We start from the raw sequence: 27,571 nt of genomic DNA, 5'->3' as shown, positions 1-27,571 counted from the left end.
CTGCTCCCTGCTTGCTGCTTTGGACTGGCTCTCATAAGGTGCTTCAGGATCTTGTGGTACCAGGAACTGAACCCAGGTTTACTGCACGCAAAGCATATGCTCAGCCCATTGAGTTATCTCTTCAACCCTCTCCTGAGTCCTCTGTATTGTGGGAGTCTCCATGTATGCTCAGAACCTGGTGATTCTTAGTCAAGTGGGCTGGCAGTTCAATGAGAGGCCAGAGGATGCGGGGCAGTTAGTCTCTGCAGTGATGGGAGTTAACCAGCCTGCCCCATCACTTTTAGGGACCTGCAAAGATGCACCAGCTGATGCTTGGCCTTTTTGGTGCCAGTGATTAAACCGGGGTGAACTTTCTGATTATTCTTTATTTGAGGGGTGGGTGGTTTGGGGCCACAACTGGTGGTGCCTACAAATTGGTGGGCTCAGGGGACCATATGAGTTGGCCAGAGGTTGGAATCTGGGTCATTTGCGTGCAAGGTAAATGCCCTCCCTACTGTGTTATTATTCTAGTCCAGGAATTCTGCTTTGGATTCAAGTTGAAGAATACCATTGACTGATTTCTGATGTTCCCCAGCCCATTAAAAAAAAAAGGTTGTTTTTCAAAGAAAAACATTTTTGTTTTGCCTTTTATTTTTTGGCAGTGCTCAGGAGACAATGTGGAATGCCGGTGATCAAGCCTAGATTAGCTGCTTCCAAGACAAGATCTTTCCTCTGTACTATTTCTCTGACCTTTCCCCACTTTTTCTATTAAAATGGGAGCCTATTCAGCCCTTCGGCCGCAGCTGGTATGGGGAGGTGACAGCAAGGATATTTTGTGAAGGTTGGGTTTTCTGAGGAGGAGGCTGGATGTGAAATTCGGTTGCTGACTAAGGCACAAAATTCTCCTTATAGTGGTTCACTTGAGCTCCCTAAGAAGCTGTGGGGTGTGACTCGTGGTACATCAAAGATCTTCCATGGGACAAACATCACTGAAAATATCCGCAACCAGACACTGGTCATCCAAGTTATTTCACTTCTCATCCAGACTCTGGAACATGTCATGTATGATGGTGATCCTTATCTCAGGTGAGTTAAACAGGAGGGATTGAGTCTGGATCAAAATTAGGTTTATCAGATTTCCCAAAGCTTGTCTCAACTTCTATATCTTCAGTTCGTTAGTCTTGCTCCAAAATTAGAGCTAAGTAGCATCGGAATTCCACTTCCCTTAAAAAGCACCAATTCAGGGAAAAGGGAGGCTGGACATCCTTGGAACTTGGAGTGGTCCTTTAGCAAAGGCTTTCCGTGGGCGGGGCCTTCATCACGACCTGACCCTTCGGTGGGCGGGACTTTACGTGGGCGGAGTTTTATATGACCAGCTCTTCCGTGGGCGGGGCCTTCCGTGGGCGGGGCTTTCTGCAGGCCTGATCCTTCGGTGGGCGGGACTTTAACATGGGCGGAGCTTCTAAATGGACAGCCCTTCCGTGGGCGGAGCTTCCTTCGGTATGGCCGAGCCTTCCGTGGGCGGGGCCTATCGTTATCCGGTGGGACAGGCCGGAAGTGGCCTCGCGGACGAACCAGAAGTGCCGAGAAGTTGGCAGCGTCCTGGGGATCCAGAGAGAAGAAGCTGCCTTGTTTCTCTACCTCCAACGCCCCCCAGTCGCCGCGTTCTCGACGTCGTAGCCCCCCGGGACGATGGTGATCCGCCTGCTGCTGCGTGCCTGGCCCCGGGGCCCTGTTGTGGGTCTCGGAGCGCCCTGCCGACCTCTCAGCGCCGCCGCGGGACCCGGCCAGTACCTGCAGCGCAGCATCGTGCCCACCATGCACTACCAAGACAGCCTGCCCAGGTGAGCCGAGGGCCGGTCCCAGTCTTCAGCACCGACCCGGCATGGGACCCCAACCTGTCACTTGGGACACTTCTGCATCCCCTTCTTCTGCAGACCCTCCGGGAGTGCCACAAGGGGTAGGGCTGGGAGATCTGCCATCTCCTACCTGAAAATCCTGCCACCCTCTCCTGGGCGTAGGAAACTCTTAGGAGCACTTAGAGTCTCAGATTCTCCACCTGGGTCTTCCCTTCAGCATGCAGGATACCCGAAAAGAGATCTCCTCACATTTCTGCCATGGAAAAGTGCAGCCTGCCTATGCCCAAGGCCCATGAGCTTTCCTGCCTGACTCTGATTCCTGCAATGTGGAAAGCTAATTCCTTCCTATTATCCTGGTCCTTAGACTATGCGCCCTAAGACCGTAGTACCCTGTGCTACAAGTCACCAGCACTCTCCAAGACTTCTCAACAGTACTCCTAAGGCCCCCCTAAAAGATCCTCCTGCTCCCACACTACATCCAAGGGCTGAATTCTGGCATGGCTTTTCGTGCCCCCTCTTCCCCAGACTGTTTATTCAAGTTGGAGCCAGAGGACACCACCTTCTATCTCTTCTCACCTGAGGTTCCCCGATCCATTGAGGTTCCCCTACATCCATGGCCTCTAAGATGCTTCATCATTCACCAAACCCACAGTTAAAACTCCCCAATAAGTCCTTTTCTCCCCTTTCTCACCCTTTTCAAAGCAGTTTCTTAAATCTGGCTCCCAGTTGTCCCAGACTCATCAGTTAGTTCCTAGTTCCAAGTTTAAAGTTTATCTTAAACATCTCTCTCGCTCCTTTTCTCACCTCACTGCCATCAGAGTTTGGGGAGTCACAGGGCTTCTCGTACTATGAATAGGATAAAGAATAAGTTTTGCCCCCCCCCCCAAGTATTAACCTGCTGGTTTTCTCCATGACCAGGAGCCATTTAGGTTACCCTCATCACTGCCCACCCTGAACCCCTCAGGAAGATCATTTAAGGTGAAATCACAACGTGTAAACGTCAAAAACAAACTAAATTAAGATTCTGTAGCTCCAAACACATTGTCCAAATTTGGCAGGAAGACAGCGAGGGAATGGAGAGGCTGGGTGTGTGGGACGAGCTGGGGACGAAGCTCCTGTCCTTTGCAGCCTGTGAACTGAACCAGTATGTAGGGGAAAGGTGAGACTGACACAACCTGTTTCCTCTTGCCAAGTTCAGCAGCTGAGGCTTTTGACTTTCAGGCAGGCGGGCCCCATCGGGATTAAAAATCAGGAGTTTCTCCAGTTTCCAGTAGGATCACTGTAAAAATTATATGAGAGCTTCTTCTTCAGCCCTACCCACAGCACAGAAAACTTGAGGCATCTGTAAACGACAAGTCCACGTACTCCTTAAAACATGACTCCCACTTCACTATTTCTGCTGTAGATGGAGGTGGTGTCTTTTATCTTTGAGATCTAGGCATGAAATGTCTTCTCTTTGATACTCTTTGGCTGCCAACTTGGGTTTGAAGTCTGGTAGGACTTGGATTTCAGATTTGGCATCCAGTGATCTGTAACTTTAGGTAATTCAGTGATCGGAGTCATAGTTCTTATCTGTAAAGTAGGGATGTGCCTCTTTGAAAATGATCACGCTACATGTAATATAACTAAGCAAGTATTTATTTGACCACAGGGACTTTGATCTGGGCTCACAATCTAAGATCTGTCCTGTTGAAGATCTGGTAGAGGGAGTTTGAAAGGAAGTTAGCAGGGAGCTGCTAACCCGGATTAGGTCCTGGGACACCGCCAGAAATAATTCCCGAGTGCAGAGCCAAGAATGACCCCTGAACATCGCAGAGTGCCCCCCCTCCATAAACAACATAAACAAAACAAACTGAATGAGTTAAGGGAAATTTCCAAACACTGCTGATGTGTGGTAACCATCAGCCATTATCTGAGATGGCTTTCCTCTATCTTCCAAAATCATCACATACCCTAGTGTGCCATTATCTTGTCATTGATCAGTAGAATCAGTGAGGGTTGTTTTTCCTAGTTTCCCATAGAAGTTGGGGTAGGCTATTTGTTTGTTTGTTTGTTTATTATGAAGCAAGATAGTTTTTATTGAGAGATGTCAGAGGAGAGAAAGAAGTACCAGTTGAGAGTGGACATAGACTTCTCCAGAGTGCCAAAGCAAGCAAACAAAGATACATATACTTGCTTAAGTGAAATAATGTGTTCAAGGTAGAACATGGACTTGAGGATCAAACCCAGGCTGTTCACTTTTTTTCTGGAAGTCTCATTGTGGTTGAGACATCATAGAGTTTGGGTGACTCTAACTTGGTCCCATAAATGGCACATGCACTTCAGAGGTTTTTGTGAAGCTAGAGGGAAACATGATGCCACAGTTGAGGAACTAGCCTAATGAGCTGGCCTTGGCATTAGGTAGTCCAGCTAACTTCCCTTCCTGTTTCTACTATTATTACTTTCTGCCTTGGACTTGCTTTCCTCCAGAAACTTTAGGGGCTTGTTTTTTAACTTTTATTTAAAATTTTTTTGATTGCTTTTTGGGCCATACCTGGCGATACTTGGGGTTAAGCCAGGCTCAGGGATCAGTGCACAAGGATCAGTTCTGTCAGGACTCGGTGTGTGCCAGGGATTGGGCTCAACCTCCAACAGGCACTGGGTTATCTCTTTGCCCTATATTGGGACATCTTTTTACCCCCAGGTGTTATTTTTAAGAATATATTCATGGTTGGGGCTGGAGAGATAACATAGAGGTAAGGCATTTGCCTTGCAGGCAGGACAGTGGTTCGAATCCTGGCATTCCCATATGGTCCCCCAAGCCTGCCAGGAGCGATTTCTGAGCATAGATCCAGGAGTAGCCCCTGAGTGCTGCTGGGTGTGACCCAAACACCCCCCCCCAAAAAAAAAAGAATATATTCCTGGGGACCTGGAGTGATAGCATAGCAGTAGGCATTTGCCTTGCAGGTGGCCAACCTGGGACTGACCCTGGTTTGATTCCCAGCATCCCATATAGTCCCCTGAGCCTACCAGGAGTGATTTATGAGTACAGAGCCAGGAGTAACCCCTGAGCTCTGCCGGGTGTGGTTCCCCAAAGAAAGAAATATATTTATGTATTTGGTTTAATTAAACTCATCAGGAAACTGAAAAAATTTAAGGAAACGAAGTGTGAAAAAATCAGATATTTTTATTCACCTTAATCTGATAGACATAAATATAAATTTAGAAACCCATCAGTGGGCTCGAGCAGTAGTACAGAGGGTAGGGTGCTTTCTTTGCATGTGGCTGTCCTGGGTTCAATCACTGGTATCCCATATAGTTCCCCTGAGGACTACCAGATATGATTCCTGTGTGCAGAGTCAAGAGTGCACTCTAAGTATCATTAAATGTGGATCAAACACTAAAAAAAAAAAAAAAAAAAAAAATCTCATTAGCCTATGAGGTTTTTTTAATCTAGTGATGGGACTTCAGTTTTATGATGGCTAAGATCTTGAGGTAAGAATCAGGTCTGATTTGTACTTAGTAACTGCATTAGACAAATATTTGTTGCATGACTAGGATGTGGAGAGGGGGGAGTGAGTGAGAGAGAGAGAAATGTCCATATACATGCGTGTGTGAACGTGTGTGTATGTGTGTCGGTGGGAGGAATTTAGTGCATGAGGGAGTAATAGACACTTCATAGAGGAGGTGACATTTTAGGTGGAAGTTGGAGATATTGAAATATAAGATAGCTTATACCCAGAATGGAAGCCTGCAAAGGCAGAGAGATTGTGTGTGAATCCATTGTGTTTGGGGTGAATTGGGGTTGGGCCACACAACTACACCTGGTGGTGTTTGGGACACCATCTGTGTACTGGGATTTGAACCCAGTTGCAACTCCATTCTAGGCAGGTGCCTTATCCTTTCTTTGTACCATCTCTCTGGTCCATCCATTGTGTCTAATATATGTTAGATAATATATGCATATATATTATTAGGCCTATAGATAGTTGATCCACAAAAATGTCAATTATCTGTTGTTTTTCTTTCATCTTTTTTTATTTGCTAATGGCTGAATTGGAAGACATTATACTTAAAAAGAGAGAAGGAAAGGGAGGAAAACAGCAGGGAGGGTCCCCTATTATGGGACAGGTCTCCCTGTCCCAAAACAACTGGGAATTGTTTTCCTCTTCACTTGTAATCACTTGAGATTAGAGATTAAACTGGTGTTAGCTGGTGTTCAACAGAATGAGAGGGAGGGAGGTGGTGGGAGACGGGTGAGGCAGTTCAGAGTGTGGAGGACAACAGGCAGGAACAGTATTGTCCTAATGTCTACATAGCTTCATCTAAATGAAAACCAGGTTGTGTGCTATTGCATAAGTGGTGTTTTGCCTGTGTTCCTTCGGGAAGCGTGCCTGCTGTTGGGAGGTGGGTGACAGGGCAGGTCACTTACACAGGAGATGAAATCAGTTCTCACCATTTTACTTTTCTTTCACTTTTATTAGAGTAAGTGGAGTGTTGGTGGGGAAGCAATTTTTTAGAGAAGGGGGTTGAAAAGGAGAAGCCACAGAGCTAAGATGGAACCTACCTCTCAAGGCCCAACCCTGCCTTGTTTCAAGGCACTTGGTCAGGGAGCTGAAGGAGCCGAGAGCCCGGGTGACCCCACTGCCTGTTCTGTGAGGAACTGGAGAACGGGGGCAGTGCAAAGAGACCTCTGGGGTCCTCACAGCTTTGCTGACTGGAAGAACGTCCCCACTGGGCCTGTGTGGTAAGAAGCAAGCTACAAGAACAGGCCAACTTAAGCAAACAGGGATGTCTGGGAAAAAATCCAAATTGTTGGGGCTCAATTGATGTTATCAAGACTCTGCCTTGCCTCCTACTCAAATTTTCATTTGTTTTTTTTCGTTTGTTTGTTTTGTTTTGTTATTTTTTTTTTTTTTTTGATTTTTGGGCCACACCCAGCGGTGTTCAGGGGTTACTCCTGGCTGTCTGCTCAGAAATAGCTCCTGGCAGGCACGGGGGACCATATGGGACACCGGGATTCGAACCAACCACCTTTGGTCCTGGATCGGCTGCTTGCAAGGAAAACGCCACTGTGCTATCTCTCCAGGCCCTCAGATTTTCATTTGTATGACTCTCTTCTGAAGGAGGTGCACACCCCCTTATGACAAAGTGGCAGTTACCTCTTATAGCAGCAATTAGACCCTCCTTTCTTAGTGGCCCAGCTATTAGAGGTCCTCTTTTTTGGGCAATAAAAACAAATCTGCGAACCTCATAGGTACTCATTGGGTATCATTGGTACTCATTGGGTATTATTAACCAAATGTAATCATACACAGAGAATGGGGCAGACTAGTTCCTTAGAACCTGAGTCCAGGAGGCAATTATGGAAGAAATGGATGAATGAGGACAAGCAGAACAGCAGGACCAGTGGGAAGATGTGTTTGGACCTGCGGGGATGGTATTGGGGGTAAAGTTTGCTCCATGAAATGGTGCACAGATCTGGACCTGTGGGGCTGGAGGAGCAAGGAGGTCGGGGGACCTGATGTTTATTGAGTACCTCCTATGTGCCAGACTGTTCAAAGTCAGTCACAGGCCTGCCTTGGAATTCAGGCACAGAATTCTAGAAGGTACAAGCCCTTATTATACCCTATTTTATAGAGAAGAAGTAGCAGCTACAGGGTATGTAACTTACCTAAGTCATGTAATCGAGGGAGAAAGCCAGGGTTAGCTCTTGGCTGTCTGTGCTCCTGAATCTGTAGTCAGAATTGTAAAGGGGCCACAGACAATACCTCTTTTAGTGAGTTTATCTTACTGAAGAAAGATTGGTCAAAGGTATGCAAAGTGAGTAGATTTTTTTTAATATTTAATGCCCCTACTGAGATAGAATTCATAAGATTCTATATCTTGGAAGTATGTGATGCAGCAGTTCTGGGGGGGTCTGATTACCTATCTGATTCATTTTCTCACCAAGCAAACTTTTGAACCAGACACTCCCCCCCCCCTGGCCCCCCCCCCCCCCCCCCCGTAGGCCTAGTCACTTTCATCCTCATTCCCACTCCTAATAACCAGCAGTCAGCCTTCTGGAAAAGTGTTTTAAAGGTAACCCTCATAATAGCTCAGTGCTATTTCACTTGTAGAGAGGAAAAAGATAATAAATTTCACATATAGAGGAAAAAGTTCAGAGAGAGAAGAAATTGGCCCCTGATTGCAAGGAGAAGTGAGAAGCCAAGAAGCAAACACAGATGCAGTGGCACATTTCACAGTTCTGTGAGGTTGTGCCCTCAGGTCTGCTGGCAGGAATGAAGTGTTGAGGACATTAGAATACAGTTCACCTGTAAGCAGGCAACTGGAAATTCAGCTTCAGTCTGGCTCTGAGTCTCATCCTCTTCCCACTGTGTTAAGAATTCAATGTTCTTTGACTTCACAGATCAGTAAGATTGAAGACTTTTTGTTTTCTGAATGGCCATTCCTAGAAATACTCAGAGTTTTCTCCTTAGTCTGTACTTAGGGATCACTTCTGGAGGTGCTTGAGGGACCATATGGATGGCAGGGTTCGAACCTGGGTTGGCAGCATGCTAGGCAAGTGCCCTACCTTCTATATATGATCATTCCAGTCTCGAGTTTTTATTTTTTGTGGATTTTGGGCCATGCCTTGAAGTCCTTAGGAATTACTCCTGGCTCTGCACTTAGAGCTCACTCCAGGCAGTGCTTGAGGGATCATGTGGAATGCTGGGGATGGAATCTGGGTCTGTGAATGCCTTGCTGTACTATTGTTCTGGCCCAGCCCAAAATTATCAAAGACTATTCCCCATCCTTCCCCATCCCCAAAAGATGGAGCCAATCTCACAATGAATGCCACATTTTCAAGTTAAGCAAATTTAGCTTTATGAAAAGCTCACTCTGCTGCTTTTCCTTGTGAGTCAGAAACTATAACAATGGCCATTATTTCCCAAGGACCAGATAATCCAGTGATCAGCATTGCATTGCCATATGGAATTTTTATTGACAGCAATTATTTTATAGGAGACAAATATAAATGTTACAAATTCAACATATTCACTAAATAATATTTGTGTGTGTTCGGCACATATTCAGAAGTGCTTAAGACTTACTCCTGGCACCGTATTCAGGGATCATTCCTGGTATTTCTCAGGAGATTCTGTGGGGTGTTAGTGACTGAAATAGGCAGGATCCCTACTCACATTGTACTATTGCTCCTTATCAATCATTAAATAATATTTGGTATTTTATAGAAAATGGGTGATTATTCTCATGATAAAAAACATGTATCATTTATAGTACTTTGAGTTCCATTGAGAAAAATTTCATTTCTGGAGTATTAGTAAATCAAAAATAAATCAGCACTCTTTTTTTTTGGTTTTTGGGCCACACCCGGTAATGCTCAGGGGTTACTCCTGGCTAGGGGGACCATATGGGACACCGGGGGATAGAACCGCGGTCTGTCCAAGGCTAGCGCAGGCAAGGCAGGCACCTTACCTTTAGCGCCACCGCCCGGCCCCAAATCAGCACTCTTAAAATTAACTTTACTCCCTTACAATAAGCTCAGGCTAGAATAAGCATTTCAGAAGCTTATTAGTAAGGATCACTCCCACTCCCCCACCCTTCACCACTTTCCTATGCATTTCCTTTCCATTATTGTCATTGCAATGACCAGGTGTCAAACATACTTGGATTTGGTGTTTACAGATCTTTGTTGTGCCACTTATGGTTACAAATAACTGTGCCCAGGATTAGCCCTGGGTATATTAGCCCTATGTAAGTGGTGGGGACCGGACCAAGTCAGCATCCACCCTATAAGAGATGCTCTACCTGAGCCATCCTCAGTACTCATTGCTCCATCCCTTTTCTTCCAATGCCAGAATGAGACTTTGGGTCTCAGCATAGGCACAGCATGTCCTCTACTAAGCTGTATCCCTGACACTGAAAGGGATAGAACTGCCATAGCTGAGGCTGGAGTGACAGTGTACAGCATTTGCCTTGGATGAGGCCTACCCAGGTTCGACCCCTGGCACCTCATAAGTCCTCCTGCGCACCAAGAGTGATTCCTGATTATAGAGCTTGGAGTAAATCCTAAGCATTGTCAAGTGTGGTTCCAAAACAAAACAACCCTCCCCAACGCCCCCTCAAAAAAAAAACTGCCATTGTCTCTAATTTAGAATTTTGTGTAAAAGAAGGTAAACTTTTTTTTTTTTTTTTTGCTTTTTTTTGTTTTTGGGTCACACCCGGCAGTGCTCAGGGGTTACTCCTGGCTGTCTGCTCAGAAATAGCTCCTGGCAGGCACAGGGGACCATATGGGACACCGGGATTCGAACCAACCACCTTTGGTCCTGGATTGGCTGCTTGCAAGGCAAACGCCGCTGTGCTATCTCTCCGGGCCCAAGAAGGTAAACTTTTATTGCTCTCTCTGCTGTGGCCAAGTTCTGGGGAAAGTAATAATTTTATAATAAGTAAAATTAAATTTTATGATTTTGCATTATATATCCTTATATTTACTTGATACTCTTATATTTAAATGACATTTATATTATTTAGAATAGATAATAACAAACTATTCATTTAATTAGAATTCTTTTTTTTTTTTTTTTGGTTTTTGGGTCACACCCTACAGCGCTCAGGGGTTACTCCTGGCTCTCCACTCAGAAATTGCTCCTGGCAGGCTCGGGGGACCACCAATCTTCTGCATGCAAGGCAAATGCCTTTACCTTCATGCTATCTCTTCAGCCCCTTAATTAGAGTTCTAATAATTTGTAATTATTGTAATAGCTGAGGTTGTACTTGGGATTTTTATGAGTATCAGGGAATTTACAGTATCAAAATGTGGTGAATTTAGTTCTGTCTAAGGCTGTAAATAATTCAAACTTATTTTTTGTGTGATGTTTTATAAGAAATAGGCATTGAAAAATGAGAGAAGAGTCTCTCTTAGTCGGTTTTAAACAAGTTTTCTATAATGACTTTTCATTTTCCGGAAAGGATTGCTGTATATTGTAGTTCCCATGCCTGTTAATTTGTAATCTGACAAGCTGAGAGTTAGTCTTGGGCAGGGGATGGAATTTTCAGCACAGCTTACATTCATATGTCATATCACTGTGTTCCGGCAGCATTGGGGCTTCTAGGTTAGTATTGCCCATATAAGCCATAGATTCTGCCTGGGGGTGGGGGCCGTAACAATCTCAAGCACCATTTCGAGGTACTTTGTGTTTGTTTGAGAAGTTAGATTTCCAGGGAAGTGCTGTGTGACTTTTATTTTTAATTAAAAAAATTGTTGGGGCCGGAGAGATAGCATGGAGGTAAGGCATTCGCCTTGCATGCAGAAGGTCGGTGGTTTGAATCCCGGCATCCCATATGGTCCCCTGAGCCTGCCAGGAGCGATTTCTGAGCATAGAGCCAGGAGTAAACCCTGAGCGCTGCTGGGTGTGACTCAAAAACCAAAAAAAATAAAAAATAAAAAATGTTTTATTAATATCTTTATTTAAGCACCATGGTTACAAACATGTTTGTAGTTGGGTTTTAGTCATCAAAAGTACATCCCCTTCAGTGAGACCTTCCGTCACCAATGCCCCCATCTCCCTCCTCCTGCCCTCAATGTCTCCCACCTCCCCCACCTGTCTTTGAGACAGGCCTTCGATTTCTCTTATTCACTATCATTGTCATGATAGTTGTTGGTGTAGCTATTTCTCTAACTGCACTCACCAATCTCTGAGGTAAGCTTCATATTGTGGACTGTTCCCTCCAGACCAGGGATGGCGAACAAATTCGACACAAAGAGCCAAAATTTTAAACTGTGAGAGTCAGAGAGCCACACCACGCAGTGACCTGCCAAAACAGATAAACATTCACACAAAAGCATATAATTGTAACAATAATATATTAAACATATATTGCATTTTGCCATTTTGAGTGAGGGTAAACATCCTGCAGTGATGGTGAGGGTGTGCTGCGTCCTCCACCCTAAGAACTAACAACAAGATGTGACACAACATGTGACACACAGTCCCCCGCTCGCTGGCCTGTGCAGTTGTTTCCGAGGGATGGGAAACAGGATGCTGTAGCCTGGGGGTGGGACTTCTTGCTCGGAGATCTCTCCTCAGAGGTCCCTCCTCAGAAGCAGCAGAACAAAATTCAAACTTGCAAAGAGCCACAGTATATAAAATAATGATAAGAGGCAAAGAGCTGCATTTATTTTGGCTAGGAGCTGCATGTGGCTCAAGAGCCGCGTGTTCGCCACCCCTGCTCCAGACCTCATCTCTATTGTTTTGGGTGTTATTACAGTAATGTCTTTTATTTTTCTTAAATCCCACAGATGAGTGAGACTATTCTGTGTCTATCTCTCTCCCTCTGACTTACTTCACTCAGCATAATAGTTTCCATTTAAGGAAAATTTCATGACTTCATTTTTCCTGATAGCTGCATAGTATTCCATTGTGTATATGTACCACAGTTTCTTTAGCAGCTCATCTGTTGTCGGGCATCTGGCTTGTTTCCAGATTATGGCTATTGTAAATAGAGCTGTAAATGAACATAGGCATGCGGAGGCATTTTTGTATTGTGTTTTTGTGTTCCTAGGGTATATATCCCTAGGGGTGTTATAAAGGGTAGTATTGAGTATTATTATGCCCAGATTCAGTGCCTAGCACTGACTGTCCCTTGAACAGACCTGTTCTTTTTTGAGGTGTGGGGTGTGGGGGGCAGTGCACCACATCTGAAAGTGTTCAGTGTCTCAGGGGTTGGTGTTCCTAGAGATCAAACTAGGGCTTGCTTTCTGTACTGTGCTTTAAGACAAGTGCACATTGGTCTACAGACTTACCTTTCTGGCCCAAGGCCTGTTTACTTTTTTGTACGATTTTCTGTTGTAAAATGCACTAAAACATTTTAAAAATAGGCCATAAAAATATTAGAACAGGCAGCACAGTTCTAACTAAGGGTGAAAGAGAATCATGCCAAATGCAGACAGTGCAGTCATTGGAGAATGTGACAAGAATCCTAAGAGAGTGTCCACTTTCCATTTTGAATCTGTCATTGTATTTACCAATTTAAGTGTAAAATCATCCCACATGCCATATTTCCAACCCCAGGTGAGCAGGGCAAAGCAGAGGTGCTGCACAAAATATTCCAAACCAGACTGAGGGTGAAATTTATGTAGTCTGGCAGTCTTCCACTTCGTATGGAGAGCAAATCTGCCTGCCAGAACTGTCGTTTTTATTTAGTACAGAGACCACTCTTAGATAGGGGAGTAAGGAAAGATAGCTTAGGCTATGCTGAACCAGTGTGTAAGGCAATCTCTGTTTTGGGGTAAAACCAAGTTGTAAACAAATAAATACAAAGGAACCAGGGATGATCTTTGTTTTGGGTAAAACAAAGTGTAATCTAATAAGTTAAGAGAGTCATCACTGGGGCCTGAGAGATAGCATGGAGGTAAAGGGTTTGCCTTGCATGCAGAAGGATGGTGGTTCGAATTCCAGTATCCCATATGGTCCCCCGTGCCTGCTGGGGGTGATTTCTGAGCGTAGAACCAGGAGTCACCCCTGAGCACTGTGACCCAAAAACCAAAAAAAGAAAGTCATCTCTCGGGCTAGAACAATAGTACAGTGGGTAGGGTGTTTGCCTTGCATGCCGCTGACCCAGGTTCTATCCACAGCACCCCATATGCCCTGCCAGGAGTGATTTCTTAGCTCAGAGCCAGGATTAACCCTTGAGCCCTGCTGGGTGTGATCCAAAAACAAAACAAAAAAACTCATTATCAGTACATTAAAATGGTTCTGCTTGAGAGTTCTGTTAATATTTGTATATGTCAACCCACCAATACCAGCCTATTGAGGATTTCCCATGGTTTTCAGGAGTGAAAGATCCCATCAGTTGGGGCTATGAAGCCACTGAAATGCCTCTGTGAATTGGCCCCTCACCCTTATGTTTATGTTTTTCTCCAGATTGCCTATCCCCAAGCTTGAAGACACCATGAGAAGATACCTCAGTGCACAGAAGCCACTCCTGGATGATGGTCAATTCAGGTACATGCTGAGAACCCCAAGCCACCAGCTCATGTGGTTCACAGAGGCTGGCAAGTAGGTGAACCAAACTTCAGCAAGAGTCCAAGTTGAGTGGGTTTCCAGAAACCTGGAGACTAGTCTCTGCATGGGCAAGTTCAGAAACTAGATTTTCATTAATGAAGAGCTGATCCGTCCCTGAGGTGAGAATCTTTCATAAACTGGACAGTGATTTATAAGCCCCAACATGACCTGTGGCATCTGTCCTGGCGTCTGTGAGGTCAGCTGCTCTGGACCATTTGCAGAGGACTGTGGTGTTGGTAGGGAGGCTCCCAGGGAGAGGACAGAGTGGACTAGAGTCTGTGGGATGGCAGGTATACTGGGTTGATAATGCCACCCACTGATGTTCCTTGATACCTTAGCAAATGACCTTTGAATATAGGACCCTAGTACTGTAACTAATTAGGAAGAGGCCAGCTAGCGTAGGGCGGGCACTTAGTTCAAGGTGAAGGGTGCCCTTCTAAGAAAGAAGATTAGGAAATAGCTCTGTGACATAGAGCAGAGGGCCACATGTTGCAATAAGCCATAGAATGTCAGGAGAGCTGGTAGCACCAGAAGTTAACCAAAAAGGCAATAGACACATTCTTCCTTCAAGATGCCAGAGAAGAAGCTCCAGCCATCACCTGGATAGGAGATTTCTAGCCTCCAGAAGTGTGTGAGGAAACAAATCATTGCTTTTGAGGGCAGAGAGATGGCACAGTGGTGGTGGTGGGGGGATGCATTAGCCTTGCATGCGGCTGACCTGAGAGGGACCGGTTCAATTTCCAGCATCCCCTAGCTTGCTAGGGGTGATTTCTGATTGCAGAGCCAGGAGTAACCCCTGAGCACCGCCGGGTGTGGCCCCCAAATCAATCAATCAATCAATTTTTTTTAACATTTTATTTTATTTTTATTTATTTAAATTTTTAAAAAAGAAAAAAGAAAAAAGAAATCATTGCTTTCTCTTATTGGAGTTGTATGGCAGTGCCGGGCCCTCACATGCAATTGTCTTTGGTCCTTGGGGGAGTCATACTTCTCACTGGGAGCTGCATACTTGCTGGCAGTACTTGTTAGGGTTTATTTACATATTTATTTTTGCCTGCACATGTTCTCACTGCAAGTTAGAATCATTAAGTCATGGTGCTCACACATGTTCTGGTTGTGGTGCTCACTGGGGATCATGCTCCTGATTGTGGTGCTTTCACATATACTTAGCTGGTGCCAGAGATCACACACTTAGTTGTGGTGCTTGGACTTCTAGAGAACAGAGCTGTAGGACCACACTCCTTGCATGTGGGCGGTATCAGGGATCTAAATCATGCCCTCAAGCTTTCAAGGCAGGTTCTTTTAGCCTTTGAACTCTCTACTTAATCTCAATTTTATTGTTTTGAGCTGTCTACTTTGTGATATCTTATTATGGCAGCACTTGAAAAGAATTACAGCATGGGATTAGAAAATAAGATTTGGGGCTGGAGAGATAGCATGGAGATAAAGTGGTTGCCTTGCATGCAGAATGACAGTGGTTCAAATAGAGTCAGGAGTAACCTGAGTGCTGCCGGGTGTAACCCAAAAACAAGAACAACAAAAAAAAAGAAAATAAGATTTGATGTTATTAGCCTGGAGAGATAGCACAGTGGTGTTTGCCTTGCAAGCAGCCGATCCAGGACCAAAGGTGGTTGGTTCGAATCCCGGTGTCCCATATGGTCCCCCGTGCCTGCCAGGAGCTATTTCTGAGCAGACAGCCAGGAGTAACCCCTGAGCAACGCCAGGTGTGGCCCAAAAACCAAAAAAAAAAAAGACTTGATGTTATCAAAATTTCAAAATACTAGATCAGTATTTTGAATCCTTAAGCAATACTTTATTCCTGGAGTAAGAATTAATCTAGAGGCTGGAGAGATAGCATGGAGGTAAGGCGTTTGCTTTGCATACAGAAGGACAATGGTTAGAATCCCGACATCCCATATTGTCCCTGAGCGCTGCCGGGTATGACCCAAACCCCCCCCCCCCAAAAAAAAAAAGTAATCTAGAATAGTCCCTTTTTTTTTTCCTCCCTGTAATAGTACTATTTGGAACATCTAGTTGACTTCGTCATTAGAATCACAGTCTCATTCATTCAACAATAATGGAAAGACAAAGGGTACAGAACCTAAACCTTTGCCTTTAAATAATTGTCACTCGTAGCTTCTCTTGATAAGATAATGATTTAGTCATTACCAGTTATTGAGTGTTATTTTTCAAGCTATCCTAGATCCTTAGTTTTCTGAATATTCTTTCAGTCTTGTCTGATCCTTAGAAAGATGGTGATATAACTTACCCAAGTCTGAAGATTATATTTGGATTTCAAGCATAGCTGTATTTGACTGAAAGTTTATGTCTTTTTCTCTTTGTCTAACTGTCTCCCAGATTATAGCTTGTTGTATGACCTATTTGATTTTCTTATTCAAACATTTATCAATGGTCGGATTCATTGTTGTCTATTTCTTTTTTCTTTTTCCTGATCTCAGTCTCTAGGTTCTAGTTAGTGCTCTGAGGACTTAGAGTTCTTGGCCATTAATCCATAAGTCATGAATTCCCTACCATAGTCTGATCCCATCTTTCTTTGAACTTTTCAGGAAAACAGAACAATTTTGCAAGAGTTTTGAAAATGGGATTGGAAAAGAACTTCACGAACAGCTGGTTGCTCAGGACAAGCAGAATAAACACACCAGCTACATTTCAGGTGGGTACGTTCAGCTGTGGTGGTGATTCTCCCCAGAGCCTACCCTAATGGGAAATAAATAAATCTTCTCTTTTGGTCTCCAGAATAACATTGGCAATACCACCTAACTGCTTTTACAGGGTTTTGGGTAGGGTTTGTGCTAGAGCAGTGGTTTGCTGCTCTGTGGATAGTGCCAAGGCAGAATCTTCTCAGTGGTTTTGTCTGAATAGGATCAGGACAGAATCTGGCTTCCAGAGGTCAGAGTGGTGGCACAAGCGGTAAGGCATCTGCCTTGCCCGCACTAGCCTAGGATGGACCTCAGTTTGATCCCCCGGCGTCCCATATGGTCCCCCAAGCCAGGAGCGATTTCTGAGCACATAGACAGGAGTAATCCCTGAGCGTCACTGGGTGTGGCCCAAAAAACAAAAAAGAGAAAAAAAAAGAATCTGGTTTTCAGGTTCTTTGGTCTGACTCCCTCTCCAGCTTTTTCTTGTACCACTCCTTTTTGCATACTCTGTGATTACAAAACTTCCTCAGCCCTGAGTCTCATTCTTTCTGCCATTGTTCCTGCTACCATTTTATTATCTAGCAAATTTTTCCTTTAGGAGGCAGGATGATTTTTCTACAAAGATTTTCAGCTCTTCTCCTTCACCTTGAATTGTCTGCTCCCACCCTGGTCCCCTTAACATTTGTTTTAATTTAATTTCATGTGCATTAAGGTTTAACAGGCACTGTGCATAGTTTCAGGAATCAAAAGAGTTCTTGTAGACCTGTTAGGAAAACGCCTTCCCCAATTTTCTCATTTTCAGTGGTCACCCAATTCCTTTGATAACTAACTTGCTCTCAAAGTTATTTACTTAGATGACTGCACTTTGACTTTCGTGGTTTTAGGTCCATGTATATCTCTCGATGTGTACAGCATTCATACATGTGATGGGAGATGTCTAACTTGGACTAACATGCATGAATGTGTACACACACTTCCTGTTGTGTTAATTAAATTAATAAGATTCCTTGTTGGTGATGGATGATGGTGGATAGATGGTGAGGCTTTTCTCGGTCAGTCCAGGTGCCTGCACTGCACCCCATTCCAGCCGGCGTGTCTGAGGGTTCAGGATGATGGTGAGGAAATGACCCACATGCAGTCAGTAAAAGTCAGGAGACACAAAACTTTATTATAAGGCTCTAACTACCATGTGTGGCTTCTAAGCTAATCAGCCACTATACTCCCAACCATCTCTCATCTCTCCATCCTGCCTCTTCCTGAGGCTTCTTGCTGAACCTCTAGCTGAATCTCTCTCTGAATCTCTCTCCTTCACCCCTCCCCTAGGCCTTAATTACCAACATCAGACCCCTCCCAGCTGTGGGTTGGTCTGACCATCATGTGAGATTAGCATTTGGCCTTGGGGAGGGGAAACACTTCCTATCCCTGACTTCACAGTATGGTGATTTTGTAATTTGCTTAGCTCAGTAGTTAATATTTCCACTATTGCAGTGCTTCTCAATTATTTTCTGTCATGCTCCCTTAGGAAGAAGAAAACATTTTTTGCACCCCCCACCCCAATGTGACTGTTAATTGTATCTTCATTAAAAAAATAAAAAACAACTAACCTGCAGAACAAAAATATATAAAATAATTTGAGCTGATTTTTTTTGTTTGTTTGTTTTGTTTTTGGGCCACACCCAGCGGTGCTCAGGGCTTACTCCTGGCTGTCTGCTCAGAAATAGCTCCTGGCAGGCACAGGGGACCATATGGGACACTGGGATTCGAACCAACCACCACCGGCTGCTTGCAAGGCAAACGCCGCTGTGCTATCTCTCCGGGCCCTTGAGCTGATTTTTTAATCAGAGGTGATGTCTGGATTTATGGCTACAATGAGCACGTTTTGCAATGCATAGCTTTACAAAGTGGGGTTTGAAGCAGGACACAGCAACTCTCAGCTCCAGAGACATACAGAGACATAAATACGGGACTTAGCTTGTTATGACAGTGTTTGCTGAGGTCAAATGCGCCCCCCTTTATGGAGCCCCACTATTTGAGAACCACTGCACTATTGGGATCATATAAGTACTGTTGTCAGCTGTGTAACACATGGGGGGTCACTTTATCTTTACAAACTTGTTTTCTCTAAATTCAATATTAGACTTTGTTTTTCTATATGTTTAATCATTTATCTTGGAATTTGAAGAAGTTCTTATTTTCCCTCATAGTCTATCTCCACATTGCTTTTCTTATGTTTTGATTCCACATTTGGGGCACTCCCTTGAAGTGCTCAGGGGCCGAGGACCACTCCCTGTGATCTGCCTGTGCACTCCTGAGAGTTGGTGTTGGAGCCCAGCTGGAGTCCACCAGGGTCACACCCAGAGGTGCTCAGGAGCCACCAGAGTTACAAGCTGCAGTGATTGGGGCTCTGGTTTCTGGGCTGAACTCACATCACCTGGGCTCACATCAGACCTCCTGTTCTGTGAGCTCTCTTCCCAGTCCATATTCCCACTTTTCTTTCATCAGATGCTGCTTATCTTCCTCTTGTCCTGGTTCTCAGTGGACAATAAAGGCTCTGGGATGGGCTAGAGCACAACTTGCCATGTGGTAGGTCCTGGTTTGGACCCCTGGCACTGCATGATCCCCAAGCACATCCAGAAGAGTTCTCCAAACATTGAGCCAAGAATACTGAACTCTGGGCACTGCACAGTGTGGCCCCAAATTCTCCAAAATTAAAAAAAAATTCAAAGCTCTTAAAAGCTGTGGATAAGAGTTGGACTTGCTACCATATGCTCACTGTTGTGTGATCTGGTGAAATAACTAATATCTGTGTTGTTTCAATAGAGCCCTTGGGGAGTTTTCTTTATATAATTATAAGGCACTGTCCCAATTGCTGGTGTTGTCAGAGTAGGGCAAAGAATATGGCTCAAGGACTCAACTGAGACTTAGGTTCCAATTTCAGTTTCTCCAGCTTTAATTTAAATCTTTTAATATAGTGAGGAAAGATGCTGGGGAACAAGGGGGTCTAATTCAGCGGCCTCCAGCCAGACTTATCAGCCTTATCTTATCTTATCAGACCTAACTGCCAGTTATTGAGCCTCTGGGCTTTCTATAGTACAAATCATATTTTCTCTGAGCTTTCTCTGCTGCCAACCTAGATTGGCTTTCTTGAGTTGGCTCTAGTCACTGCAGTGCCAGATTACTTTTCAACTTGCAATATATGCTTTTTTCTCCTCTCTGGTTCTCTTTGCCATATTGGTCTATAACTCATTAAAAGTCAGTTATTGGAGTTGTCAAGAGGTCTAAATTCATACCTTCTTTCAACAGATTTATCTTACACTCCCTGTACTTATTTTTATTTTAGTGCACTGCATTATATCTGTTCCATTTGTCTTCTTTATCAGAGCACTTCTGAATCAGACTGTTGCAAGTCAGCCCCTGAAGAGGTTGACTGATGGAGGGATGGAGGATGTGGTCTTTCCCCTCCAGCTCGGAGCACGCGTCTGCCACCCTGTTCAGCCGGCAGTTCTGAGGTGAAGTGGCGGGTAAACAGCTCGCAGACAGTCAGGCTTGTGGAAATCTTAGCTTTATTCGGTGGACAAGACTGAAGTCCAAAGTCTCAGCATCAGTTCCAGCAAAAAGCCCCTCGCCTTCCACAGACCCTTATTTTTATCCCCCAGAATCAGGTACCACCCAATGGTGGGATCAGGCACCACCCAATGGTGGAAGCAGAATCAGGTACCACCCTAGGATGGGGGCAGAATGCCAGGTCACACCCTAGGGTAGGGCACAATCACCGATCAGGGTAGGGTCAGTAACATAATAATTCCATAAAATGTTTACAACACAGACTATGCCATATTTCTTTCTACATACCTATGTCATATATACATACATGCCAAAGACCACTCAGTTCGCTCAGTCGTCGGAGGGCAGCACTAGGGTCCTCCTCGGAAGATGGGTGGGCAAGGGGTCAGCGTAACAAAAGACTTGAAGCTTGGGTGCTGGAAAGTGGCTAAGAGCTTTGACTTGAGCCTCTGCTACAGAGCAACTGCATTTATTTCTCTAGGTTATTTATACATCTAACAGCAGGATATTGGCAAAAAATCAAAATACATCAATTTACAGGTTTCTCATTTCAACATATATTTGACACATATTAGCAATTTCTTAGGCATGCTGACCTTATCAAAAATCAGATCTAATCTTACGATTCCTAAACAATGGCACTCTGGTGATTGTCTATATTAACTAGATGACCTAAGACTAGTGGTTAATGGTTAATCTTTTCTTGATTTTAGAAGCCTTCCCAGCCTGAGGATTTTTGTTATATTTAATATTTTATAGATCCACCATTTTAAATCTATGTCTGGGGGTCCAGGTTTAGGTCTCTAGTCATGTACTGCTTTGGTCCAGGCCTTAAATAGCCTTCTTTATTTGCTTTTTTTAGTAAATCCTTTTGTTCCTGTGTAAGATGACATTAAAGAGGCATTGCTGTTTCTAGTTTTTCTAAAAAGGGCAATTTATAAGACACTCTTTTTCCTTCATGCACCACTCCTCTGTTACCAGCCTCATCATACACTCCTGTATATGGTAAGGGATCAGGTGTAGTTAATCCTATGCTAAGTGGCCAATGATGGTGGTTCCCATCATTTGCCCTATATTAGATATAACCATTGTGTGTCTTGCTTTTTCTTAGGAACATAAAACATCCTGTTTCCTTTACCTGATCTATTTCTGCCTTATTATAGGGGCACTCATGAATCTGCCACGGTCCTTTAAGTATCTCCAGCTGTCAGGTTTTGTGCTTTTCCCTAATTCTTCTCTGAGAGACTCTTCTACTTGCACCTGATCCAAAGTTGTGGCTAAATGATTCTACTTTCATTATTCTTAAGAATATTAGTGATTGCTTTTAAGCAAAATTCCTTGATTTACTGCTGAAAGCTTCTTTTCTAAAAAATCATACTCGGAAGTTTCTGTGTGATTCGTAAAATCATTAACATGCCCTCAAATTATTATGTTATGGGTGTTCCCAGGTTACTGTAGCATGGAATAAGAAAAAATTCATCATTGTTCCCAGAAGCAGTGCATAACATGGGGAATATTTTCTTGCTCAGGAACCACCTATGACTGCTCTAGGAGTTTTCTATGAAACTTTTACCTCAGGTCCAAGAGCATGACTTTTGCCATGTCACACGGACTCCACTGGAGCTGCCGTGGCACATACATATATACATATATAATATATATATTCTATATTCCAATATCTAGAACATTGACTCAAGGAATGAAATGGAATGAATGGACCAATAAATGAATGATAAATGTGTGACTGTTAATCTTTTCCTTAGTGCTTTACTTGTGAAAGTAATTCCCTCAGTGGAAGGTGGTCCTTATTGGAATTGACCATGTTGCCTATCCTGGCAGGAATATCCCTGGAAGATACATGTTCAGATATAATATTGCTTCTGGCATTTTTGATTCCTTTAGTTTGGGACCGTACATGGCAGTGTTCAGGGCTTATTCCCGACTCAGCTCAGGGGACTGTATGCATGACCGAGATCAAACCTGAATTAGCAGCATGCAAGGTCAGTGCCTTACCAGCTGTTTCATCTCTCTAGCTCTGATTCTAGAATTTTTAAAGGCAAGATATCTAGAAGGAATGCAGAGGGCTTGTTTGAGTGATCCACATGCATGGACAGTTATCTCTAGACAATTACTTCTATGTCTTTTGAGCATTTCCCAAGAGAGGGAGTGCTCATATGTACAAAGTATGTGGATTAATGGTGAAGATCCTACTCCCTTCCTTCCCCAACAAGGCCACACCTAGTATGAATGCTGTCTCTGAAAGAAAATAAAATAAGAGACACCCTAAGAAGACAGGGTAGGATTAAAATTTCTGTTTCAGCATGAATGCAAGTGTGGTGATATGTATTTTATTCTTTCTGTTTTGGGGCCATACCTAGCAGTACTCAGAGCTTACTCCTGGCTCTGAGCTCAGGAATCACTTCTGGGAATGCTAGGGACAACTTAGGTACGTAACATGTAAGGCAAGTATACTATATCTCCAGCCCTTCTGTTTATTCTTTTAAGAAGAAAGAAAGGAAACAAAATGAGGAAAAGCTGTGATTAAGCTTTAGGAAAATGCAAATCCAAGTCACGGTGATACAGTCAATAGAATGACTCCAGTTAAAAAGGCAAGTTGGGGCCAGAGAGATAGCATGGAGGTAGGGTGTTTGCCTTGCATGCAGGACAGTGATTCGAATCCCGGCATCCCATATGGTCCCCCGAGTCTGCCAGGAGTGATTTCTGAGCACAGAGCCAGGAGTAACCCCTGAGCGCTGCTGGGTGTGACCCAAAAACAAAACAAAACAAAGACAATTCAGGTGGGGCCTGAGTGATTGCACAGCAGCAGTAAGGTGTCTGCCTTGCATGCTGCTGACCTGGGATGGACCCGGGTTTGAACCCCAGCATCCAAAATGGTTTCCTGATCCTACCAGGAGTGGTTTCTGAGTATAGAGCCAGGAGTAAACCCATGAGCATCACCAGCACCAGGTGTGGCCCAACTCCCTCCTCCACACACAAAAAAAGATAAGACAGGGCCAGAGAGATAAGCATAGCAGGTAGGGTGTTTGCCTTGCATGTGGCTGACCCTGGCATACCACTGTGGCTGACGCCAGCATCCATTCAGGAATTTTTGAGTGCAGAGCCATGAGTAACCTCTAAGCCCTGCTGGGTGTGGCCCAAAACCAGAAAAAAAAATAAAAAAGACATAGTAACTTGAGGTTGAGGATGTTGGAAATTGGAATCTTTACTGGTTGCAGTGCAGCCACTTTGGAAGGTAACTTGCTCAAAAAATCACAGACTTGCCCTTGGCAGTTTCACTCCTAGTGGAATTCCTGGGAGAGCTGAGGACATAGATGTACATTTGTATATAGCAGCATGATTAAGCACAAACAAAACATGAAAGCCAGATGTCTATCAGCTGATGAATGGGAAAACAGATCGTGGCATAGTGTCCACTTGATGGGCATTAGTCAGCAATCACAAGAAAGGAAGCACTTGGTATGTGCAACAAAATGGTGTTATAAAAATATTAATTGATAGAAACCAGATGTAAGAGACTGTACATCAGGTCAGTAATCTGTTGTGAATTACTGCAGAGCAAATAATTGAAAAATTCTACGTGACTTTGGGGGTTAGCTTTATTTTTTTCTGTCAGTGTCTATTTTTTTTCCTTTGTGAAAGTTTATTTTGAGGGCTTGAATTAACTTTATATGGTCCTTTCCCCTATTTTTTTTTTTAATCATAGGTCCTTGGTTTGATATGTACTTAACTGCTCGAGACCCTATTGTCCTGAACTTCAATCCATTTATGGCATTCAACCCAGACCCAAAGTCTGAGTATAATGATCAGCTCATCCGGGCAACCAACATGACTGTGTCTGCACTCCGGTTTCTGAAGACACTCCGTGCTAACCTTCTGGAGCCAGAAGTATTCCACTTGAACCCGGCTAAAAGTGACACTGATACCTTCAAGAAACTCATACGCTATGTGCCTTCCTCACTGTCCTGGTACGGTGCCTACATGGTCAATGCCTACCCCTTGGATATGTCTCAGTATTTTCGCCTTTTCAATTCAACCCGTGTGCCCAAACCTAGACAGGATGAACTCTTCACCGACGACAAGGCCCGCCACCTCCTGGTCCTACGCAAAGGACATTTGTATGTTTTTGATGTCCTAGATCAAGAGGGTAATATTTTGAGTGCCCCGGAAATCCAGGCTCATCTCAAGTTCATTCTCTCCGACAACAGCCCTGCCCCTGAGTTCCCGCTGTCTTACCTGACCAGTGAGAACCGGGACGTGTGGGCAGAGCTCAGGCAGAAGCTGCTGAGTGCTGGGAACGAGGCGGTGCTGCGGAAGGTGGACTCTGCCGTCTTTTGCCTCTGCCTGGATGACGACCGCATCACGGACCTGGTGCAGCTGTCACACAACATGTTGCATGGGGATGGCACCAACCGCTGGTATGACAAATCCTTCAACCTCATCCTAGCTGCAGACGGCACTGCAGCCGTCCACTTCGAGCATGCCTGGGGCGACGGGGTGGCAGTGCTCCGGTTTTTAAACGAGGTGTTTAAAGATAGCACTCAGAGCCCGGCCATCACGCCACAGAGCCAGCCGGCCCGCACCGACTCTGCCGCTGCCGTGCAGAAACTCAGCTTCCAGTTGAATGACACCTTGAAGACAGGGATCAGCTCTGCCAAGAAAAAGTTTGATGCCACCATGAAGACCCTCACCATCGACTTAATTCAGTTTCAGAGAGGAGGCAAGGAGTTCTTAAAGCAACAGAAGCTGAGCCCAGACTCGGTGGCCCAGCTGGCCTTCCAGATGGCCTTCCTGCGGCAATATGGGCAGACTGTGGCTACCTACGAGTCCTGCAGCACTGCAGCGTTCAAGCACGGCCGCACAGAGACCATTCGGCCGGCCTCCACCTTCACAAAGCGCTGCGCTGAGGCCTTTGTCAAGGCCCCCACCAAGCACAGTGCTGCAGAGCTACGGCAGATGATAGCTGAGTGCTCCAAGTATCACAACCAGCTGACCAAGGAAGCAGCGATGGGTAAGCTAGTTCACATCAGGTTTCTATTTGTCATTAGGTTTAATCCACCTGCCAACTCCATAATATGATCTTTCTACTCTGGCAGTGTGGAAAGGCAGCTAGCTGGGTAGAGGGTTCAGGGAGGCGACACGAGGTAGTGAGTGAGTGCATCACCACTGTCTGTTCAGATCACTTGCAGTGATGACTCCTGCTCGCTATTTCCTGTTCTGCTTGCCCTCTCTTCACTTTTGGTGTAGACTGTTGGTTTTCTGGAAATAAGCCATCTCAGAAGCTCTTCTCCATCTGAGTCTTTTGTCTTTTGGATGAAACTTGAGATTTGAAAAGGACCTGGAGACTCACCTAGGCTAATGCTAACGTGTAAGCACAATTCTAACAACTGGCAGGGACTGCCAAGATCTTCTGGTCACATATTATGAGTAGAAAACTGGTGCTCCAGCAGCCAGAGAGACAGCAGGCAGGGCACTTCCTTGCACACAGCTGACCTGGGTTTGATCACAGGCATCCTTTATGGTCCCTTGATGCCTGCCAGGAGTGATTCCTGAGCACAGAGTCAGCAGTAAGCCCTGTGCATCTCTGGGTGTTCTGCCTAAATAAAAACCAGAAAACTGCTGTCCTGGATTATACAAGTCAGTAGTGTGGCTGAAGTTAGAATGCTGTTCAGATACCCTTTTCCATTTGGTTCTGCTGATTTAACTTCTCAGCTGTTCTTTCTGGCAGGCTTGGAGAACCATAAGGGATGCCATAAGAACCATAAGAACCAATGGAGAACCATAAGAATCAAACCAGGGTCAGCTGCAAGGCAAAGCACTCTACCTGCTGTGCTATCTCTCCAACCTTGGCTTATTTTTTTTCTTTCTCTTCTGTGTGTTGGGGTTATGGTGGAAATTGAACCCGTGGCTTCATAAATGCAAAGCATGTACCCTATCTCTGAGCTACATACCCAGTCCCTAAATGTGGGTTTAGATTTTTGACTGAATTGATTCAATGTCAGAATTTTATTATTGTTTTCTCACCAGGAATGAGACATTGGGGTGGTCAGGATCACCAGGCTTTGAACTTGTTTGTGAAACAAATTATTTGAGCTATTGAACTGTCAGTTTCAGAGTAAAAAAAACCAGTTTACTTTTATTGTAGGCTCATTTTTAGTTAAGCAAATAACTTATTTTATTTTTATTTTTTTAACTTTTATTTTTGGGTTTTGGGCCGCCCCTAGTGGTGCTCAAGGGTCACTCCTAGTAAGGCTTTTGGGATATGGGCAGTCAGGGATCAAACCCAGGTTTGGTGTGTACAAGGTGTCTTAAGGTCTTTTAGACCTTTGACAGCTCTAAAGGAAGTGCTTCAAAAATAGTGACTTTCTGGGGCTGGAGTGATAGCATAGCAGTAGGGCGTTTGCCTTGCATGCAGCTGATCAGATCAGAATGGACCTGGGTTCGATCCCCGGCATCCCATATGGTCCCCCAAGCCAGGAGTGACTTCTGAGCACATATCCAGGAGTAACCCCTGAGCATCACCGGGTGTGGCCCAAGAATAGTGATTTTCAGCTGCCAATCTGTAGCCAATATGCAGGTGTAAAAGATTGAAAATAGCTATTATATTGCAGGGGAGTGTCAGAGGGTCCTTTAGACCCAAGATCCTGAGACTTGTCTTTTGTCTCCAACAGGCCAGGGCTTTGATCGACACCTGTTTGCTTTACGGTACCTGGCAGCAGCCAGAGGCCTTGGCCTGCCCGAGCTATACCAGGACCCTGCATATGGGAAGATAAACCACAACATCCTGTCCACAAGCACCCTGACCAGCCCTGCTGTAAACCTTGGTGGCTTTGCCCCAGTTGTCTCTGATGGCTTCGGCATCGGCTACGCTGTTCACGACAACTGGATAGGCTGCAACGTCTCCTCCTACCCAAGCCGAAACGCACGGGAATTTCTCCGTTGTGTGCAGAAGTCTTTAGAAGACATGTTTGATACCTTAGAAGGCAAAGCCATCAAATCATAATTTCTGAAGAGGTGAAAGGCACCCATTGCTTCAACATGAAAATGGGACCCATGTACCCAATAGGTGCTAATGAAACTCATGCGACACCCGAGCAGCTGGGACTATAATGGCTGGAGCTTCCCAATTAGAATTTCAAAGTTGCAGGTGCATCTAGACCAGGAGGGACTAGATCACAACTGAGATGATGGGAGATTCTACTTGTAAGGAAGTTTGATCAGGAGTAGGATTTGGAAAACTAACTCAGGTTTGTATATTTATTGATGAATCATAAATAAAATTTAACTGTTGCTTGGAATAGTTCCTCTTTGTTAACCCCATTTCCTAATCCCTATAAAACACATCCTCACACAAGTATATTCTGAATGGCTCCTCCCCCATCAGGGGATGGTCTCATCCTCCTTATAATTTTCCCATTCTCTTATGGGACATCCTGTTTATTTG

The 27,571-nt window shown here is 44.6% G+C and overlaps 1 protein-coding gene across 1 annotated transcript; it reads left to right on the top strand.

The window, feature by feature from the left end:
- The first annotated feature begins 1,569 nt into the window (after positions 1–1,569).
- Positions 1,570–27,423, top strand: CPT2 (carnitine palmitoyltransferase 2). Its single transcript, XM_049774734.1, has 5 exons — positions 1,570–1,823; positions 13,745–13,825; positions 16,453–16,559; positions 23,834–25,138; positions 26,799–27,423. Exons 1-5 carry the CDS (start codon positions 1,672–1,674, stop codon positions 27,128–27,130), a joined length of 1,977 nt encoding a protein of 658 aa, XP_049630691.1. The 5' UTR covers positions 1,570–1,671; the 3' UTR covers positions 27,131–27,423.
- Positions 27,424–27,571: the final 148 nt, after the last annotated feature.

The sequence above is a fragment of the Suncus etruscus genome, chromosome 6 (assembly GCF_024139225.1).
Source record: "Suncus etruscus isolate mSunEtr1 chromosome 6, mSunEtr1.pri.cur, whole genome shotgun sequence".
NCBI lineage: Eukaryota > Metazoa > Chordata > Mammalia > Eulipotyphla > Soricidae > Suncus > Suncus etruscus.
This window is presented reverse-complemented; position numbering and strand designations above follow the sequence as displayed.

Bases quoted from the DNA above. Each gene is read 5' to 3' on its own strand.
- CPT2 (XM_049774734.1), top strand. From the start codon at position 1,672: ATGGTGATCCGCCTGCTGCTGCGTGCCTGGCCCCGGGGCCCTGTTGTG. The intron at 1,824-13,744 runs GTGAGCCGAGGG...GTTTTTCTCCAG, and splicing joins TACCAAGACAGCCTGCCCAG to ATTGCCTATCCCCAAGCTTG. The intron at 16,560-23,833 runs GTGGGTACGTTC...TTTTAATCATAG, and splicing joins ACACACCAGCTACATTTCAG to GTCCTTGGTTTGATATGTAC.